Genomic DNA, 13404 nt, shown 5'->3' on the forward strand with positions numbered 1-13404 from the left:
GCTGAATTTAGCTCCTGAGATAACAGCATTTGCCTGTGTGTGGAGTGAAATTTTAATCTCGACCTTTGGTTATAATTTTGAATTGCACAATTGATTCTAGTAAGGTGAGAAATCAGAACAGAAGGCAAACCTAATTACATTTTTAATGACATTTCAAAATATCAGTGGAAAAATTAAGTACTGAAAAACACCTTTTTAAAAAAAGTTTGAAGTTATTTTTTATGAAAACAAGATATACTATATTTGCTTGAAAGCATTTGCTAAAATAACATTATTGAGAGAGATTTTAGCCTAGCAGCTCTTTGATCTATAATTTGATAAATGGTTTAAGCTAATATCTTTTGGGGAAAAATCCAGATTTTCTGAGTTGAGGAGCTCATATGTTGACTATTTTTATCGCTTTTACATCCAGTCTAATACAGATGTGCTTTTCAGATAATAAAGACCTTGAAATGAGGATAGGCTGTTCTCTGAGTTCTTGTTGCCTAAGTCTTTGTGCAGGAGGCAGAGAGGAGCTCTTGCCCTATCTCAAGAGACTCATCAGTAAGCCCTACTCTTGGCCTAGATTGCAGGGGGTGAACAGTAATCACAGGGCATTTCATGGGTCATGGTGGCCTGAGAAAGTGACAGTGCCACCCCAATTTCCTGCTTGTAGTAGAAGTGATATAGTTTGGAAGGGCATTTCCTTCTTCTTGTATTAATCTCTTGGGACTCTAGTTTTATAACCAGGACACAATGTTTAACCTGCCATCTTATTGATCAAGAAACACAGCAGTCAACGAATATCCCAGAAGAAGGAAACACTCTTGAAAGTTAAGGCAAATGTTTCAATATCTTTTTATATTTTCCAAAAAAACTCCCCCAAATTTGCTTTTTTAATTACAGAAAGAATTCATGCTTGCTATAGATATCTTAGAAAATGCAGAAGATCTTAAAGAAGTCAGTACAATAAATATTAGCCATATGTCCACGAGCCAATGATATCTACTACCGACATTTTGGTGTCATAAAAGAAACTGAGTAAGCAGCATTTTCAGAAGCAGTACTGGAGATGAGACCCATGAGAAAGGGGTTGCTCGGCTTTCATGAGAAGAAAAGGTTCAGGGAGATTAGATCGTTTCCCAAAATCACCCAGTGAAGAGGTGGCAAACCAAAGATGTTCAGCTCTAGAATTTTCCATCAGCCACAGGTGCAAATCTCTGCATGACTCAAGAGCTGCCCACAGTTGTTTTGCCCTCTGCCCATTCCCCAGCTGGCGGCTGAGGAAAGGGCCAACCACCTTCAACAGAACTCTGCTGACCATGCCCAAGGACAGACCGGAAGATGGCATGTGTCAAAGCAGATGTGTCATCAAGTTGTCCACCCCAGAGCGCCTGTGGGAGAGAGGCAGTGGGTGTTCCTAGCTGTGGTGTCCTAGCTGTGGAACTTGTTCACCTGAAGAAGATAGAAAAGAAACTTCTCCAACCATCAGAGAAAGCTGACTGCAAAACTTTGCTCCAAACTTGAGCTAAACCACTAGCAAAAACTTGTTTCTTTTCCTCGGTCTCTTTTTGAAAGAAAGGGTTTCATCAGCAGAGGCGGTAATGACCAGTATTTCAGAGGCTTGAATTCGCCTCTGGATAAAATGGCTATTGGAATTGGGCACTAAGGCTGCCAGTGCGTAGATATTGCTAGTGATCCTGGCATTAGTGTTTTTCCTCTCAAAATAAGCATCAGTGTAGTCTAAGTGGACCAGAGAAGGCATAAGTTTGCATTTCAAGGTAGGAACCTGGACATGCTCCATTAACCAGCACCCAAACAGTTGCTCTGTTGCTGAAGCTCATCTTCCTTAACGGAGGCATTATCACAGCAATTGGCATCTTTTCATAGACCTTAAGACCTTCTACAAAATATTGGCAATAAAATCTCCTCAAGGTTCCAGCCATTCTGTTCATATCCTTAAAATAATCTACTGTTCATTCTACATCATTTGGATGCAGATACTAGCCTCTTGGTTTGAGATACTGCCTCGAGAGCACTTATTTGGAAATCATTAAATCATAGGATATTAGAACTGGAAGGGATGGTAGAGATAATCCATTGCAACCTTGTCATTTTATAGATCATGATAGATCTTGATGCATGAGTGATTTGTTGATACCTGGTTAGGGCTGCTGCTCAGACTCTTTTTTTTAAGATTTTTTTTTTTTTTTTTTTTTTTGGAAAGAAATAGAGACAGAGAAGGTGATCTTCCTTCCAGTGGTTCATTCCCCAAATTGCCCTAATGGCCAGAGCTGCTCTAGGCTGAAGCCAGGAGCCTGGAGCTTCATCCTGGTCTCCCACGTGGGTACAGGGGCCCAAACCATTTTCTACTGCCTTCTCAGGCCATTAGCAGAGAGCTGGATCAGAAGTGGAGCAGCTGGATGTCAAACCGGTGCCCATATGGGATGCCAGATTCACAGGTGGCAACTTTACCTGCTGTGCCACAACACCAGCCGCTCACACTCAATTTGAAGTTGTTGTTGAGCAAATTAGTTTCTCCTCCTGGCTTCCCTAATTTTGTAAATGGCACCATCATTCTGGTCACCCAACATCAGTCTTTCTTCTATATGAAGTCACCAACCTCCCATGTTAAATCATGGTCCAAGCCCTGCAAGTCTTCTGTTGAGCTCTGTCTCCCACATAGTCCGTCCTCCCCATCCCAGTGTCACCAGCAGCATGCACCTTCCAATGATGGAAGTAGAAGCTCACAGTAAAGGGGAGTGTGGCCAGCCCTCCATACCCGGGTTCTGCATCCACAGACTCAACCAACCATGGATCAAAAGAATATGTGTGTGTTGAACACGTACATACCTTTTCTTGTCATTCCCTAAACAATACAGGATAACAATTATTGATGTAGCATTTATTTTGTATTATAAGTAATTTAGAGATGATTTAAAGCATATGGGAAGTGTGCATAGGTTATTTGCAAATACTATTCCCCTATTTTATAGAAGAGATTTGAACATCTTTGGATTTTGGAATTGGCAGGGGTTCTGAAACTGAGGGATGGCTTAGGGCAGTAGAGGTGAAGTGGAGTATGATAAATTGAGGGTACTTAGGGGCCTGAGCTTGTGTTAATTCCATCTCAACTGCTTTACAGAACCAGGAGTCTCTGATCCCAAGATAGCGTACTTGCTTGCCATCTCCACTGTTCTTTCTTAGTGGATCGTTAGAACGACTAATTCAGCGAATTCTTTGTGAGGTTGTTTTATCTTGGGGGCAGGGGAACCAAGGACCATTGTACTGTCCAAGCATCCTTAACTCAGTTGTACTTTATCTAGAGACAAGAAGAATGATAGTACTTTCTATCCTAACGAATTAGTTGCAGACTTTGGTGTTAGATTGATAGGGAATCCACTTCCAGGAAGTGCTGTCCTCCAACTGGGAGCATTTCTTTAAATCCCATCATATGTGTAGCCCATGGTAAGAGCACTCCCAAAAGAGGGGCCATCTGTGAAGACAGAGTTTACATGGGTTCAAATTCTGGCCCTGACAATTACCAGCTGTGTAACTTTGGCTAAGCCAAGTTCTGTTTCCATGTCAACAATTTATCACATGATCAACTGAGTTTTGAGAAGAGAGCAATTTGGCCATGAGTTGCTTTTCTGTTCATCAGATTGACCTGAAGATAGTGTCTGCCCATAAAGAGTTGAAACCAGATAAATATTTTGAATATTTTATGACAACCCTTGAGACATGGTAGAATCTCTTTTCCCACATTTGGACCTGTTTTTGGGGTTGCCTCTATGTCTCATCCAAGGTGACTTGATTTATCTCCAAAAGTTGTATCAAGTGGGTCTTAAGATTCTTTCCATCGTCTTGCTTAGCCAGCAGTGGCCTACCTCTACCACTTGAATCATTTGGAGCCCATATCTATTCTTGCCTACATTGGTATTCATTGACTCAGGGCATTTGCAGTTGTCTCGGTTTCTCATTTAATTATTTTGGGTTCACTTTACTTTTCAGTTGGCCATAGCTCCTGTTGGTGAAGGATGGCGTCTTAGTTCTCTGTCCTTTGCAGTGCCCTTCACAGCATTGTGAATAAATATGATGAACTATTTGCTGATTAATAGGTCTGAATTATGTTTGCCCCACATTTTTGACAATGTCATTTCTGCAAGCTATTGAATACTCTTCCCTAGAGACCTTTAAAAATAGTGTAGGGTATTGTAGTGCAGTGGGTTAAGCCACCGCCTGTGACACCAGCATCCCATATGGGCACTGGTTCAAGTCTCAGTCACTCCGCTTCAGATCCAGCTCCCTGCTGATGTGCCTGGGAAAGCATCAGAAGATGGATCAAGTACTTGGCACTCTGGCACTCACGTGGGAGACCAGGATGAAGCTCCTGGCTTCGTCCTGGCCCAGCCCTGGCTGTTGGGGCCATTTGAGCAGTGAACCAGCTGGGGAAGCCTTCTTAATAGTGACATCCATCTACTCTCAGGGCAGAGCCCTCATGACCCAGACACCTCCCAGAAGGCCCCAGCTCTCAACACTGTGGCCTCGTAGCTTAAGTTTCCAACATGTGAGTGTGTTGGGGGACACGTTCAGACCATGGTACTTACCTCAGAATTCTCTAGGTCTGAAGTCCAACAGGAGTCCTACCAGGCTAAGATCAGTCTCCATGTGAAAGCGTCCCACTTATTTGAGCCTTCATATGTTCTAAATGGAGCTCCAGTTTTTCAACCCAAGTTGGCTATCCTTTTCGTCTTCCCCATCTCAGTAAATGCTGATTCTATTTCAGCCATTGCTTAGATCAGAAACCTCAGAGTCGTCCTTACCTCCTCTTTGTTACAAGGTCCATTCCATGCGTTCGGTTGCCTCTGCCTTCAAAAGTACATGCAGAATCTGTTCGTTTTTCAGCATCTCACTAGATTGCATCTGGATTCCTGCCATAGCGGTTTTAACAGGTTTTGTGTCTCCCACTGTTTTGCAACTTTTTATCCTCAGCACAGCAGCCAGGATGATCCTGTAAAAATGTAAGCCAGCTCTGTCGCTTCTCTGCTCACCACCGTCAGTCATTCCACCTCATTCAGAGTAAAAGTCAAGGGCATTGTGAGAGCCTGCAAGGGCGGCACCATCCTTCTGGTTCCCCTGTGTTTGCCACCGGCACTGCTTCATCACCACACTGTGAAATTGCCCGTCTGCCCTCGGCCATGTGTTGTCCTGGGAGGCGGATGGCTGGTCCAGCGGGCCCCTGGTCACCCCACCTCCTTTGGTCCACCCCTGCTCTCTCCCATCCCCCCATGATAGTCACCACTCCACAGTCTGAGTGGAGGGGTTGCCTCACCTGACTTAGAAAGTTGGTAGAATCAGATTTCTTACACCCCCTACTCCAGTAGGGATTTGGACCATCTTCTACTGCTTTCCCAGGCCATGGCAGAGAGCTGGATTGGAAGTGGAGCAGCTGGGACTCGAACCGGTGCCCATAGGGGATGCTGGCACTGCAGGTGGCGGCTTTACCCACTACACCACAGCACAGGCCCCCTACTCATTAACTTCTAAAAGTGTGTCAGACCCACACACTGTGCAGATAAGGAAGGGGCAACACTTGTATTGTTAACCAGTTCCCTGGCTCCTGGCCTGCCCAGATCCTCCCCTTGAAAGACGCTCAGAGGTATAAATTATCCCGCAATCAGACCCTAGCCAGGCCGGAGCCCCCATAGCTTGGCCCAGGGCCATTTCTTCATTCTGCTGGTCTCCTGCCCAGTCAGGCCATCTCGGCAGTGTCAGCTGCTGCCATATTGCTCACCAGGTGTGGGGCTTTGAGGAGGGGCAGATCTTCTCAAAGGGAGTGCTGGAAGCGGGACAGGGAGATTGTTCCTACTTGATGTCATGCTTAGCAGGCTCCCAGCGTCTTTCTGTTCAGTTGGTCACATTCCTGGTGGTTGTGTGCAGGCGACAAGCATCTTTTAGTGCAGTCATTTCTTGTTGCTGAATCTGGGAGCTGGTAATGAGGTGAAGAAAGCTGAAAAATCTTTCCTTAAAGGACGGGGGGTGGGGAGGAGTCAGGGTTCTGTTCACCCCACACTTCCTCTTGCTTTGTGCTTGAGTCTTAGAAGGTTTTGTGCCTGATTTTTTTGCATGGAACTGACACATTTTTAGAAGTTAATGAGTAGGGGGCCGGTGCTGTGGTATAGTGGGTAATGCCACCACCTGCAGTGCCGGAATACCATATAAGCTCCAGTTCGAGTCCCATCTGCTCCACTTCCCATCCAGTTCTCTGCCATGGCCTGGGAAAGTAGTAGAAAATGACCCAAGTCCTTGAGCCCCTATACCCGCATGGGAGACCCAGAAGAAGCTCCTGGCTCCTGGCTTAGGATTGGCACAGCTCTAGCCATTGTGGCCATCTGGAGAGTGAACCTGTGCCTCTACCTCTCTGTAACTCTGCCTTTCAAATAAATAAATAAATCTTTTTTAAAAAGTTAATGAATGTATGAGATGGCAAATTAGTCACACACCAAAAAGGCCTAGAATGCACACCTACTGTTTTTTCTGGAATTCAGTATTGGGGTAACCAAGGAACTGAGAAGGGGCTAGCACCAGCCAAGGGCCTTTACAGGGCATCTGAGGTGGCGTGGGATTGATGTGTTTGTCCTGCTTTTGCCTGATAGGTCATTGCTTGTGAGCAGCAGTATGATTCCTCCTATGACGCGCGCTGTGACGTCTGGTCCTTGGGGATCACAGCCATTGAACTGGGTGACGGAGACCCTCCCCTCTTCGACATGCATCCTGTGAAAACACTGTTTAAGATTCCAAGGTAGGACACAAGATGGCGCTCTTGGCTCATTAGTTCTGTGTGGAGCCGTCTAGTTAGAGGGATAATAAACAGTTGTAAGCAATTTCTCTTCAAATGTGAGAAAGCCTGAATATAAAATGTATTTCTTTTTGGAAAAACACAAGAGGAAGGGGCTGGGGGAGAGGATTTCCTGAAAGATAACATAGACCAAGACATACTAGAACCATTTTGTAATAATTGATATTTTCAGAACTTTGATTTTTCTGGGATGTTTATTTTGGGGGGGGCTTTGCACAAGAAGATTACAACTACAATTTTGGGTTAAGTAATACATCTAAATACTGGCTTTTTCGTTGTAATTATGTTCTTTTTCTAGAATTTGGGAAAATTAGGGAGTGAAGAAAATGTGTATCATATTACCGTATTCATTCAGACTATGCTGAAATCTATCAGAAAAATACTACATCAGTCATAAATCTTCTCCTCCATCCCTTAATTTCCGTCTCAATAGGAAATTGTGCTAAAAGAGGGTGTTTGGAATGTAGTTAATTGCAAGCATATTTTCTATTGTATGTATTCGTTATGGATCCTAGGAGAGGTTTGGTTGTTTGTCTCTCAATGGAATCGAGCTCTGTACGGCCAGTTTTAAAGCTCTCATTTCAGAAAACGAAGCTATGGGGGCTCCGGCCTGGCTAGGGTCTGATTGCGGGATAATTTATACCTCTGAGCGTCTCTTTCAAGGGGAGGCTCTGGGCGGGCTGGGAGCCAGGGAACTGGTTAACAATACAAGTGTTGCCCCTTCCTTATCTGCACAATCACACAGCCACCACAGCCTTTAAACATTTCTGCTGATTGCAATTTGCATTTCTGATTAGGTCTATTTATATGCAGATGAGGCTCTCTGCGTTCATCATCATAATGTTATCGTTTTTCTACCTAATCCAGATGTGAACAGCCACCACCCACTATCCCACTCGAGCCTGGGTTAGTCTTTTTGCCTGCTCCACACACCAGAACAGATCATGGTGATTAGAGGAGCAGATGAAGCTCCTGGCTTTTTCAATTAATTGTCTGGTGAGTATTCCAAAGGACGGAAGATTGCAGGCGCCAAGTTGTGTACAGTACTATGCCAGGAACTGAGAGATGATGTCTGGATTGATTTGTGCACTTTGATTTTTTTTTCTAACACATGGTTTATTTCCTTACCAGTTATTTACTATGGCAACATAACTTCCCAAATACTAGGCTTAAGGTGTAGCTCCTCATTTGTAAGATGGATATAGATTTGGTAGGAGACACATATATATTTTTTCTTTTTTTTTTTTATTATGTGGCTGTGCACAGAGCAACCAGTCCAAAATTTTGCAAGGTAGTAAATGCGAGACAGCCAGGAAGCAGTGTGTGTGTGTGTGTGTGTGTGTGTTTAAATAGACCTTTCATCTTCAATGACTGTACTGAGCCTGCGTGTGTGCTCAGCCAAGCGTCTGATCTCTAATCATCTCTCTACTCCCACTCCACTTGCCTCTTCCGGACACAAATAACTTAGCCTTCATTGCCTGCCTCGGGACAGAGTGAATCCCACAAACAGGGCAGTTGGGAGAAAATGATCCTTATCCGATCTTTCATAGCTTTATTTCTCCCCTCCGAGTGTAACCTGCTCCTTGCCTGGCTCTGCTTCCCATGCGAGTGGTGAATCAGGTGGTGGGTACTAGGGATGTCAGCCGGAGCCACTGGGCTCCCACTTCCCCACTTCCATTGTCACAGCCTGAGCAGGCGGGCTCCACATTCCTGGACAGAGAGGGTAGAGGTTTCACAAGCACATTCACATATACTGTACAGCGCTTTTCTTCCTAAGGCCAGGGAAAGCATGTTGGTTTTCATTTGACCAAGTTATTTATTTAAAAATTACTCTATCAGTTAGAGCTGCAGAGTTCTCTTGGAGGGGTCGTGGATTGACCGTGTGTGCATGTGTATACTGTAATTGTGCTAAAAATGTATCCTCTCAGAAGAGCTCTTACATGAGGAATGGAGGAATTCAGCATGTACGTGTATTTAAGAGGCACTCCAGGTATTTGCCTGTGTGTTTCATGGGCTTTACTTTCTCTCTTTTTCTCCACCCTGCCTTCCTAAGGAGAAAATTGAATGGAAAATAGTGATTTAAAAAAGAAATTCAAACCTTCTGAAGCTGTTTGGCTTCAGAATTCTTCTTTTTTTTTTTTTTTTCCCATTTACACTGAGTATTTTAGGTGTTCTAGAATTCTCTTCCATTAAACAAGGAAGTCCGGTTCAGGGTGCTCCGGGATCCCAGCTACTGCGTATGCTTCCTCCTCGGGCCTTCCTCACTTGGCTCTTCCCCGCTGCCCTTCGGTACAGGGGTGCCTTATGGAAATCCTAAGGGATTTTTTTTTTTTTTAGGAGCGATGAGAGCTTTGTTAGCACCCAGGAGACAGGCCAATGGGTGGGTTGACAGTGGTCAGATGTTTTTGCACAGGCAGCAAGGGACAAGTGGGCAGGTGAGCATGGCTCAGGCAGGTAGGTAGGCAGGCAGCAAGCAGGGAGGATGCAGTTGGGGCAGCCTCGACTGAGCCCCTGAAGAAGCGACTTTCTGGACTTGCAGAGGACTTAGGGGTTAATGCAGAGCTGGTCACCTAGGAGGCGAGGGCCTCAGATGTCACAAAGCTGGAGTCACCCAGTTCCCTGGGCACTGTCAGAGAACGGCAAGCGAGACCTGCCCGGATGGGGTTGATTGGCCGGCACACGGGTCTCCTGGCTCTTCCCGTTTCTGCCTTCTATCTCCTGACCTTCACGTTGGAAGACAGGTCACGCAAAGAAATCGTGACCTGTCTTCTAAACACTGTGTGACTCAAAACCTTTCCTACATTGCAAACACAGAGAAATTATCTGCTGATTGGCAGAGCATCCGCTGTTTGCTGAACCTGTCAGCCTGTGTCATCTTGTCTAATGCCTTTGCTCCAGAAAAGTCACCCCTCTCTGAGTGTCGCTGCTGTCTTCCTCCAGGAGTTAGAGGAAGAGAACAGAGACCATTTCTCTGAACATCAGTGGATTTGACGCTCTCGCTACTCTTCCCTGAGGACTCCTTTAAAATACCAAAGACTTAGAAGGATCTTACATGCATTTTTTTTCCCTTACAAGGGGATCTGTTTCACAAATACAGTAATTGCAAGAACCAATAGTTAGGAGAAATAAATAATTATGTCAGTTTCTTGGCAAGGGGGTATTTTCCCCTGGCTTAGAGTCTTCACTTAGTGACCCCTTTGACCTCCACACAGTGGATCAAGAAGTCAGAGAGAACCAGTGTGGATGCGTTTCCCAGACAAACACTGAGAGCTGTGTGGCCTGCCCATGTATCTGGGGCCAGGTTGCAGCCAACCTGTCTCGTGTCTCATCATGCAGTGAATACTTCCACTTGATTCCTTGTGAGAAAGTGCTGGGAGTTTTCAAGATTGCCAGCAGAAGTGTCCTTGGCTGGAAATGGATGGGACAGGCTGGCCTGAGCGTTCCAGTCCCTAAAAGCGGATGATTAGCTCTTCCTAAAGCGAGCTTTCCCTGCAGTACAGTACACAATTGAAGAAAAGAACTCGTGATCATCACAGATTGAGTTTGTGGCTTGTTGCCCTCACTAAACTAGGTTATTCCAAAGTCGTCAGTAGCCAACCATATTAATTTTCTAGGGCTGACACCACAAATGACCATGAACTTGGTGACTTAAAACAACTGAAATTCATTTTCTCACAGTTCTTGAGGACAGAAGTTCAAAATCAATGGATCAGCAGGGCCATGCTCCCCTCGGGTTCTCGGGGGAAGACGCCTCCCTCACCTCTGCCCTCTCCTGGTAGGCTCTGGTGTCCTTGGTTTGTGGCAATGTGGCTCCAGTGTCTGGCTCCACTTTCACTGGGCTTTCTTCCCTCTGCTCCCAGTCTGTTCTGCCTCAGACATTGGATTTAGAGCCCATCCAAGTCCAGGATGTGTTCAACTCCAGATCCTTGCCTTAATTACATTGGCAAAGGCCCTTATTCCAAATGAGGTCACATTCTCAGATTCTGAGTATACATATCTTTTATTTTTTTTTTTTAAGATTTATTTATTTTATTTGAAAGGCAGAGATACAGAGAGGAAGAGGCAAAGAGAGAGAGAGGTCTTCCATCTACTGGTTCACTCCCAAATGGCAGCAATGGCCGTAGCTGAGCCCATCTGAAGCCAGGAGCCAGGAGCTTCTTCTGGGTGTCCCATGTGCAGGCAGGGGCCCAAGGACTTGGGCCATCTTCCACTGCTATCCCAGGCCATAGCAGAGAACTGGATCAGAAGTAGAGTAGCCGGGACTTGAACCAGTGCCCATATGGGATGCCAGCACTGCAGGTGGTGGCTTTACTGCTATGCTGCAGTGCTGGCTCCCTGAGTATACATATCTTTTGGGACTCACAATTCAATCCATGATACCAACCTACTTTCATGTTTAAGAGATCCTACAAGAAACTAATCTGAGGACAAAACACAGAACTAACTAAATCATGATGGAAAAAATAATAAGAGCTAATAAGATCTCTCTCTCCCTTTAAAATAAGTAAATGTAAAATAGAGTTGAGATCTATCAAGTGCCGTTGTGTTTTTTGCAGCCATTAATATGTTTAATCCCCACGGTGACTCTGAGAAATGGGTACTCTGTCAACGCCCTTGTTTCCAGATGAGAAAGCTGGAAGTCCAAAGAGGTTGTGCAGCTTGCCCTAAGCATGCATCTAAGGAAAAAAAATGATTTAAATCTGAGATGCCTGACTCCAAAACCCATGCATTGTGCTGCTGCATTGAGAAGTCAAAGTCCTTCCTTAAATTATTGGTTGGTGAATTATGTGCTGAGCACCAACGGGATGGGACTATATCAACATGAACAGGATGGCGTCCTGGCCTTTTAGAAGCTTACAACCCAGCACTCTTCCCCCCTGCTCCTAATTTTAAACTGACATTGTCAACCTGACAGAATTTTATTAGTGTTAATGACTGTGTCAGTCAAGGAACTGAAGAACAGAAACCAAAAATGTCGTCCTATGTGAACACAGGATGTCTTTGGCTCATTGATTGATGACTCCAAACCCTGAAATCCCTCCTTTCTCCAACCTCCCTTTCAAGCAATTGCTTTTTGATTCATAATTTGGAACACTGAAGACAAATGTTTGAACAAAAGAATGGCAGAGCAGAGGTTATGTTAGAGTAGAAAGGTACTTGATGTTAGCAATATTGATGCCCCATGTTTTGGACGAATCACACCCTCCTTGAAAACCTGCATCCGCAGGGTCAGGGCTGTTTATGGTACAGCCAGTATCTTCACTTTTGTCTTCTTATTTTGTCAGAGGAAAAGCTCCTTCTTGGCTCTGGGGGAAATGGAAAACAGTTTCTGGCACCTTGAAATGGAATGCATTTCTCATGGAAATGCTATTTTAAATGGTTGTTTAGGAAGAGGTGATAATAGCTGAGGTTCTCTACTCTGGATGCATTATTAGATTTTTCTGTGGCTAAATAAAGAGTTATAGCCTAGTCTGAAGACTTCAACTCCCTCTAGAACTTTTAGACTTGTGGAAAAACAAGAGTTTTCCAAATTCTAAACTGCCAATTTCCAAAAGTGCTTTGGAACACAACCCACTAGGAGTTTGGGAATGCTTACGTCTTCCACTCTAGAATATGTTCAACTTTGTCCCTCCTAACTTGGGTTTGGGTTGGGGGCTTGAATTGTAAAGGTGAATAAGACAGGGGTTTTGTTCTCAAGAAGCCCTAGTTTTAATGCCTCTATTCACTAGTAAACTGAGAGATATGGGCAGAATTTGGACAGCAAAAAAGAGAAGAGGACTGGTGCTGTTGCTCAATAGGCTAATCCTCCACCTGCGGTGCCGGCACACCGGGTTCTAGTCCAGGTTTCTCCTCTTCCAGGCCAGCTCTCTGCTGTGGCCCCGGGAAGGCAGTGGAGGATGGCCCAAGTGCTTGGGCCCTGCACCCGCATGGGAGACCAGGAGAAGCACCTGGCTCCTGGCTTCGGATCAGCGCGGTGCACCGACCGAAGCAGCCATTGGGGGGTGAACCAACGGCAAAAAGGAAGACCTTTCTCTCTCTCTCTCTCTCTCTCTCTCTCTCTCACTCTCACTGTCCACTCTGTCTGTCAAAAAAATAAAAATAAAAAAAGGAGAAGAGATCTGACTCTGGGAATCCAGGGTCTGGAACCTCTTGGATTGCCTGGATGTGGCATGTGGAGGGGTTTGGCATCACCTCTTGAAACATTTCAAGTCTGTCTGAGCATCTCCTCCAGGACTCCATGCCTGCAATTGACTCTTATCCTAAAGCAGAATGCTTGGACTGCATTTTCATCTCATGTAGGCGTCTCAGAATGAAAGATGCCTTTTGCTGCTGACTCTCTTCATTCACAAATCAAACCATCCCTACATGGGCAGCCACAGTCGCTGCCTGCTCCTCAGCCGTGACAGGATGCAGAGGCAGCAGGCAGCCCTGAGTCACCAGTAATTGCCTTACTATTACAGAATTGTCACAGGACATTTTCCCTTCAGGCTGCGAAATATAAGGAAAAGAAATTAAAACGCAACTATTATTGAAGTGCAATGAGTGCAGGGTGGTGGGTGTTTAAT

The 13404-nt window shown here is 45.0% G+C and overlaps 1 protein-coding gene across 1 annotated transcript in view; it reads left to right on the forward strand.

Moving 5' to 3' along the window:
• MYO3B (myosin IIIB) overlaps positions 1–13404 on the forward strand; it is a 331588-nt gene that overhangs the window by 49076 nt on the left and 269108 nt on the right. Inside the window, exon 7 of the mRNA XM_062196326.1 lies at positions 6636–6781. Coding sequence (XP_062052310.1) covers positions 6636–6781 — 146 coding nt within the window. The remainder of the gene's footprint in view (positions 1–6635; positions 6782–13404) is intronic.

This window comes from Lepus europaeus, chromosome 1 (genome assembly GCF_033115175.1).
Source record: "Lepus europaeus isolate LE1 chromosome 1, mLepTim1.pri, whole genome shotgun sequence".
NCBI lineage: Eukaryota > Metazoa > Chordata > Mammalia > Lagomorpha > Leporidae > Lepus > Lepus europaeus.